The 7,933-nt window shown below is 62.1% G+C and overlaps 1 protein-coding gene across 1 annotated transcript in view; it reads left to right on the top strand.

Moving 5' to 3' along the window:
• Nucleotides 1–2,811: 2,811 nt before the first annotated feature.
• Lpcat1 (lysophosphatidylcholine acyltransferase 1) overlaps nt 2,812–7,933 on the top strand; it is a 44,914-nt gene continuing 39,792 nt past the window's right edge. The window contains exon 1 of the mRNA XM_048368390.1: nt 2,812–3,025. Within this exon, the coding sequence (XP_048224347.1) occupies nt 2,891–3,025 (135 nt within the window). The 5' untranslated portion in view covers nt 2,812–2,890. The remainder of the gene's footprint in view (nt 3,026–7,933) is intronic.

Raw genomic sequence — 7,933 nt, 5'->3', positions numbered from 1 at the left:
TTACCCCTGATGGAGCCGAACCAGTCTGGCACCTCAGTGTTAAGCTCAGTGCCATATTCAAAACCAGCAGACGAGCTCAATATTGATGCCTTCAGTGTCAACTTCCCTGTGGGGTGTGGCTGTACAACCCAAAGACCTTCGGGCCCTCCGGTGCCGGCTGTGCATTTGATATGGGGGTGAGGCTGCTCTCGGCGTGCAGCTGCTTGATGGGGTGGGGTGGATCCCCAGATCTGAGGCTGTGAAGCTTAAATCCAAGGAGATCACCAGGGATCCACACAGCCTGGCCAAACATTCCATCAGACTCTGCAGTAGTGAGAGTCATAGCTGAGCTAGGCAGATACAATGTTGCATCTGCTTTCCCACTTGTAAATAGTAACATTGCCAAAAAAACAAGCAAAAACCCGCGGAAGTCAAGTTGAAAGAGCAGAGGGGCCCTCTGCAAAGCCCCAGCTGTAGCCTGATGGGAAGCACCTGGGGCTGACCGATGGCCACCACCATGACTGCTGGAAATGCACTGGCGAGTGGGATTCTCAAACACGGACTGCTCCTCTACTTTCAATGATTCCACAGGCTGTCCCGCCACCAGCACGGTGGTAACTCACACAAACCCAGACCCGCGGCTCCCCACCCAGCTCCCCACCCAACGTGGAGGACCCCACAGGGCAGGCTGCCTCTGGATCTCCAGGGCTCTTCCCAGGCCTGTCCAGCTTCTGATGGACCTGCCCCAGTCAGGTCTCCACCCCAGTGCCCCCTTGGCCAGGATACCCCTGGTCTGGATAGGCCCACATCCTGATGTCTTCACCTTGGTTGTTGACAAAGACCCTATTTCCAAACAAGGTCACTCTGACACAAAAGCATGGAGTTAAAAGGGCAGGCCCCAGGGTTTTGCATTTCCACATTATCCCACAACAGGCAGGTTGCGCTTTGGTCTCTTCAACAGGCATGTTCTGTAACAGCCTCTGTCAACATATACATATACATATATATGTACTTTTTTTTTTTTTTTTGCCATCCTGGGGCTTGAACTCAAGGCCTAGGCACTGCCCCTGAGCTTTTTTTGCTCAAGGCTAGCACTCTGCCACCTGAGTCACAGCTCCACTTCCAGCTTTATCATTGTTATTATAAAGATATATAGAGGGGTTACAGTTACATAAGTCAGGTAATGAGTACATTTCTTTTCTTTTATGCCAGTCCTGGGGCTTGAACTCAAGGCCTGAGCACTGTCCCTGCTTCTTTTTGCTCTGCCACTTGGGCCACAGCGCCCCTTCTGGCCAGTTTCTACATATGTGGTGCTGGGGAATCGAACCCAGGGCTTCATGTATGCGAGGCGAGCATCCTACCACTAGGCCATATTCCCAGACCAGTACATTTCTTTTTGGACAATGCCACCCCTTCTCTTGCTGCTCTCTCCCGGTTTTTCCCTCTGGTCCCCAGTTGTATATTCACTTTCAATGTAGTATCTAGTGAGTAGTACTGCTGCATTTTTTCACCCTTTCAGCTTTTTAGTGGTCAATTGGAGATAAGAGTCTTATGGAATTTCCTGCGCAGGCTGGCTTTGAATGGCCTCAGATATTTATAGTTACTGGTATCTGGCTGTTTCATATATATACACACATATATTATATAGCACGGGCTGGCCTAGAACTTTCCTTCGTTCTACCTCAGCCTCCCGAGGGCTGGGATTACAGGATGGCACTACCTCACAGGGTTTCCTGATGGGTGTATCTTCACTTCATCTTGCCCTCCACACTTGGGAGGATCCTGGCTCTCACATCTATCTGCACACGCTGTTCACAGCTCTCCAAGACTCAGACCTAAGGCTGTGGAAACCCAGCCAGGACAACTTCAGACCTCTTTGCCTGGGAGACTTTAGAGACAGCACCTGGGTTGCAAGTTCTACCACAGGCCCTGGCGTCCTGGAGCTTCTTGACGCTAAGGTTTGGGTGAAACGCCCCTGCGTCGGATGGGGAGTGAGAGGCAAGGGAAAGCCAGGCCAGCGACCAGATCACGAAGGTGGCTGGCTCTCCAGTGTTTGGAGCTGCGGGCACCCTTTCTCTGAAAGGCCACTCTGGGAAGGAACCCTGCAGTCCCTCCGGCTCTCCCCTTTGCCTCAGTTTCTCCTCATCAGGCCATGGCCTCGCCTGTCACCTCGCTAGAACTCCTGCCAGGTATCAGAGGTCTGGTCGTTCCCCACGCTGGAGGCTGGGGAGCCCCCCTCCACCCCAGGGCGGGGACCAGCGCCCCGCTGGCCACCCCCTGCCCATGCCAGCTGGGTGTTGGGTGCGGTGGAACGCACGCCAGGCCGCTACCGGGTAACAGGGCACAAGGCGGGCTCTTCCACTTTCTACCTTTTCCCCAGGATGGCACTTTTGCGCCCTAAGGACCCCCCAACGTCTCCCATTACCATGACCACAACCAGGCATCGGCGACTCGGTTCCCACGGCCCGCCGCCCGCGGGGACCGGGGGGCCGGGGGGCCGGGTCCGCGCTCCCGCGTGCGTCCGGGGAAGCGCCCTCCCTCCGCGGCTCCCGCCCCGGCCAGGGCGCCGCCCCCCGGGCCCGCGGCCGTGCGCGCGGGGGCCCGGGCGCGGGGAGAGGGGCCACGCGGCGGCCGCGGAGCCGGAGCGCCCGGAGCCGGCGCGCAAGCGCGGGGGGCGGGGCCGCCTCGGAGCCCCGCCCCCGCCCGCGGCCCCGCCCCGCCGCGCCCGGCCCCGCCCCCCGCCCACGTCACGGCGCCCCTCCCGCGCCTGCGCCGCCCGCCCGCCCGCCGCCGCCGCCGCCGCGCATCCTCGGCCCTCGGCGCATCCTCGGCCCGCTCCTCTCCTCGCGGCTCCGCCACGCTCGGCGTCCGGCTCCCTCGGGCGGGCCGGCGGGCGGGCCGGCGGGCGGCCATGAGGCTGCGGGGCCGCGCGCTGCGGGCCGCGCCCGCCCCCGGCGCTCGGGCGGACGCCGCGCCGCGCCTGGCGCCCCCGGGGCGGAACCCCTTCGTGCACGAGCTGCGGCTGAGCGCCCTGCAGAAGGCCCAGGTGGGTTCTCGGCGCCCCGGCGGCCGGGCCCGCCCCGCGCCCCGCGCCCCGCGCCCGACCCCCCGGCCCGGCCCGGCCGCGCCGGCCCCGCTCGCCCCGCTCGCCCCGCGGCCCGGGAGGACGCGAGCGCGGGCGCGCGTCCGGAGTCGGTGCCCGGGCTGGCGGGCGGGCGGACGGGCGGGTGGGCCCGGGGCGAGGGGCGGAGGATTTCCACACGGGGCCCGACCAACTTCGCGCGCTGGTTCCCGCGCGGGGCGCGGGGCGCGGGGCGCGGGGCGCGGGGCGCGGGGCGCGGGGCGCGGGGCGCGGGGCGCGGGGCGCGGGGCGCGGGGCGCGGGGCGCGGGGCGCGGGGCGCGGGGCGCGGGGCGCGGGGCGCGGGGCGCGGGGCGCGGGGCGCGGGGCGCGGGGCGCGGGGCGGGCCGGGCCTCGGCCCCCGTCGCCGGGGATCCCTGCCCGGTGCGGCGCCGGCCCTTCGCGCTCGGCCCGGCTGGCCCGCCGCCCCGCCCGCCCCGCGCGGCCCCCTCGGGCCGGGCCTCTGAGTCCGCAGCCCGCCCCCCCCTCCCCCGCTAGCTTAGCTTCGGAACTCCCGGGGTCTGCCGGCCGAGAGGCAGGGGGCCGGGCCGCGTGTGTAATGTGCGGTTCATCCGGCAGAACTTTGCGGGGAAGACTTCTGGAAGTCGCTTTCCCAGCACACCTGCTTCTCGTTACCGCCCGCGATGGGGCCGTGGGCTACGGGAAGGAATGGCGAGCGGAAGGTCGAGGACAGGAAGGGTCTCGAGCTAGGGTGCCCCGCCGGGACGTCCCTTTTCTCTGCGTGTGGCTGGTGCCAGGCAGAAGTGTGCTCCCCACTCGCGTGCTTACCTGCTTGGGACCCGTCCAGCCGTTCACCCCTGTGCTTCTTCACCCCCCACCGACTCTCCAGCCCCCAGCCCTCTCCGGTTCATCTCTCCCTGGCCCCGCAGCCCCCCTCCCTCTACCCTCCCTCCTTCCCTGGGAGGGAGCCTTCCTGGAGCTTAGAGGACTCTACTCTCAGATCATGCTCCCACCTACCTTGCCGTGCTGCCCCCTCCTGCCCTGGCTCACCTCAGGCGTGTGCTTCCAGCCCCTGCCCTCTTTGGATGCTAGCTTCTCCCTCCCACTGGGGTGCAGAAGATTGGACCCCCCCCCCCCCCAGTCTCTGCCGGAGTTACCCTGCCTCCCTCCCATCCTGGTCTAGATCCACCTCCCTCCAATCCCGACCCCTCCCTTCCTGGTTATCCCGCCCCTGAAGTGAATGTGGGGGCCAAGGCAGGGTCAGCAGGATCCACCCCAGTCTGGTATGGCCCGGGCCCCCAGGTCCCCGCCCCACCATGGCCTGGCAGGTAGGGACACTCCAGACCCTGGCCCTCTGAGGGCCGTTCTTCACCACCTGGCTCTTCTGGAGTCCCTCATAGCCAGCATCCTGTTTCAGGTGTGACAACAGCATGTGGTGATTAAACAGGCGGGCAGGACACTTTGGCTTCTAGAAAACAGAGCTGTTGTGTCTGTGCTGTATTCCAGCAGTCCCTCTGTCTGAAGGCCACGTGCGTACGTGTGTCAGCGTTGTCTCCGCGTAGATATGTGTGTAGCCTGTGAGGCGGGAGGTTGCTTGTAAATGCACCGAGTGCCTCCCTGGTGTACCGGACGCGTGGCCTGAGCATTGCCGTGCAGGGCTCTCTCCTCTGCAAGGCCTTAAGTTTCCCCAGAGTGAACTGTCTGCCTTTCATGAAACGAAAGCCCCAAAGAAAAGAGGAAAGGGACTTGTTAAGACGGAAGCTGGAAGGCTACTCAGAACTTCAGCCCTCTGGGCTCCCAGTGGGTCGAGACCAGCTGAGCACATGCTCTGCCTGGGAGGCGCTGCTCTGTTTGGGATTAAGGCCATGCAGGCCACCTCGGCCCCGGCAGCCCATCTGTCATTCACTACAGCTTTAGTGAGGCGCTTAAGCATCTGTGTGGATGACAGGCAACACATTGAGATCTGAAAGGAGAATCCACTATGGTCTGCAAAACCTGCTGGCCTGTCGTAAAGCTCAGCACCAGGGGGGTGTGGTGCTGGGCTCCCGTGAAGCTCAGTACCGGGTGGGGGTGTGGGGGTGTGGTGCTGGGTCTTGGGGCTTCCAGCTAAAGTTCTTTAGTCACACTTCTGTGTCACTCAGAGTCATGTCCTTGTCTGTCCCTGGGGCTTTCCAGAACTCCCGTGGGCCCTGCTGGAGAACTTCCCTCCAGCCCTGAAGTCTCACCAGCTCCGAGTTCACTTCCTCTGGAGGCCCATCCTCCATCAGACTCTGGGGCTCAAAGGAGGCCATGACCCCCACCACACAGTCTGCCTTCAGAGGCTAATCCAAGACTGCTCGCTCCCTCCCTTCCTCCCTCCCCAGAGCCCTGCATGGAGTTTGCAGAGCAGGGACCTTGTTGGAGTTGAGATAAAGCAGAACTGGCCCCTCACTGCTCCCTGCCTTCCAGTTGAACGCGGTGATTCTGGAGCCCTGTGCTTCCCAGTCACTCGCTGGTGGCTGGTGTTTGCCCACGGCCTCCGGTTCACACACTTGTGGCAGCAGTGTCGTCCTGGCTAGCCTGTGCCTGCTGTCCACGAGATGGACCAGCTGTTTGCCTGGCCCTTCTGTTCCCTGTGTGCTGCAGGAGTGGGCAGGGAGAAGCAGGACCGAGCCCTGCCCAGAGCCAGAGTCTGGAGGGGCCATGGGCGGCAGGCCTGGGGGGCCACGGGGCAGCTGGGCTCCGGTGGAAGCTTCCTAGGAGAGTAGAGTGGGCTGTGGGGCTCTCGGGAGGCCTGGAGCAGACCCTGGGCCCTCATACCACCTGACAGCCTGGCATCTGAGGGCCTGCCTCTGTTGGCACAGGTGGGGCCTCCCGGCCATTTCTGCAGTGCCCTGGCCTCTGGGCCCCATGCTCTGGGGAGGGGGTGGGGCGGTCGGCACGGGGTCGCGGGGGCGGGCTGCTGTCCCACCCTGCCCCATCTCCTGGGCAGCGGAGGCTCAGTGTGGCTGTGGCCGGCCTGGGGGACTCGTCTCCACCTCTCGTGAAGCCTCTCTCCAAGCTTCCCAGGGTGTGAAGGCACGCCCGTGCAGCTAGCTGGACAGACAAAGGGGAAGTCGAGTCTGTCAAGGACCGTTTGGCCCTCTGCTGAGTAATGTAGTGGTTTTATTTGACAGTTGATGGCAAAGCACCATTTGCTGCAGTAATTAAAGCACAGAGCAAGTCTAAACTAACTGTGATTTGGTGGCACTGGACCAAGCAAGCAAGTCTAAAGCTTCATGACTTTGGGGGCACTGAGGTTTCGCTTAGGACTGAGTGCTTGATGGGTGTTCTACCACTTGAGCCACATCTTCAAGCCCCCTTTTTGCGTTTGTTCATTTTTGGATGGAGTCTCACATCTTTGCTCAGGGCTGGCCTTCCTGTGCCCCCCACAGGCCGTACTACCATACCCAGCCTGTTGGTTGAGACGAGGCTCTCAGTAACTTCTTCCTGGGCTAGTCCCAAACCATCTTTCTCTCCCTGCCTGCTCTCACATTTAGCTGTGACTGCAGGTGTATGTCACCTTGCTAAACTGACATTTTTAAAATCAGCTGTTCCAGTGTGCTTGTGTTAGTGTATTGGGGGCAAGAGCAGCTTTAGTATTCGTTTGAGCTGTGTCCCTGTATTCTGAGCCCCGAGACCCTCCTCTGTGGTTGGTCCTCTGGTTTGTCCCATGGGTGGACTAAGGTCCTCAATCTCAAGCACCGGTCCAACTAGGGCAGCACCTTCCAGAATGCTGACGGGAGCCGGCATTGGGGAGCCGTGCTCCTCCCCATCTCCTCTGGCCCAGGCAAATGGGATGGTAGTTACATGCTGACTCAGGTGCGATTCCTGCCTTCGCCCCGGGCTGGCCTCCAGCTTGCTGTATCTGCCTTGGAGTCCCCCATCTTCTGTGGGACCATGGGCTCCACCCAGTGACCGGGGCCCAGGTCCTGAACTCAGCAGGTGCATGCTAGGTTTTCTCAGCTCTTGCCCAGGTGTTAATAAGCCCTGGATAGGAGCCTCCACCTGATGTCTTGTACTTTATTTCAGCCTCAGCTGAGGTTTTTTACAGTGCTTCCCAGTTCGAGCCCGTTGGGTCAAACCAGACTGTCTTTTCTCTCTGTCAGATACCCAGCCAGTCTGATGACCCCACCGTGGCCTTTCCCAGGAGGGCAGTGGCCTGTCTCTTGGCCTGTGGGACTTGTGTCCCAAGTGGGTGGTATACGGAGGCTGTGGAGCTGTACTGAGTGGAGGCTGAGAGTCCAGGGGATGAGCTGTACTGAGTGGAGGCTGAGAGTCCAGGGGATGAGCTGTGCTGAGTGGAGGCTGAGAGTCCAGGGGATGAGCTGAGCTCTGAGTGGAGGCTGAGAGTCCAGGGGATGAGCTGTACTGAGTGGAGGCTGAGAGTCCAGGGGATGAGCTGAGCTCTGAGTGGAGGCTGAGAGTCCAGGGGATGAGCTGTACTGAGTGGAGGCTGAGAGTCCAGGGGATGAGCTGAGCTCTGAGTGGAGGCTGAGAGTCCAGGGGATGAGCTGTACTGAGTGGAGGCTGAGAGTCCAGGGCATGAGCTGAGCTCTGAGTGGAGGCTGAGAGTCCAGGGATGAGCTGAGCTCTGAGTGGAGGCTGAGAGTCCAGGGGATGAGCTGAGCTCTGAGTGGAGGCTGAGAGTCCAGGGATGAGCTGAGCTCTGAGTGGAGGCTGAGAGTCCAGGGGATGAGCTGTACTGAGTGGAGGCTGAGAGTCCAGGGCATGAGCTGTACTGAGTGGAGGCTGAGAGTCCAGGGGATGAGCTGAGCTCTGAGTGGAGGCTGAGAGTCCAGGGATGAGCTGAGCTCTGAGTGGAGGCTGAGAGTCCAGGGGATGAGCTGAGCTCT

This window comes from Perognathus longimembris, chromosome 19, assembly GCF_023159225.1.
Source record: "Perognathus longimembris pacificus isolate PPM17 chromosome 19, ASM2315922v1, whole genome shotgun sequence".
In the NCBI taxonomy this organism is placed as follows: domain Eukaryota; kingdom Metazoa; phylum Chordata; class Mammalia; order Rodentia; family Heteromyidae; genus Perognathus; species Perognathus longimembris.
The sequence above is the reverse complement of the archived record's forward strand: the minus strand, read 5'-3'. Positions and strand labels throughout refer to the sequence as shown.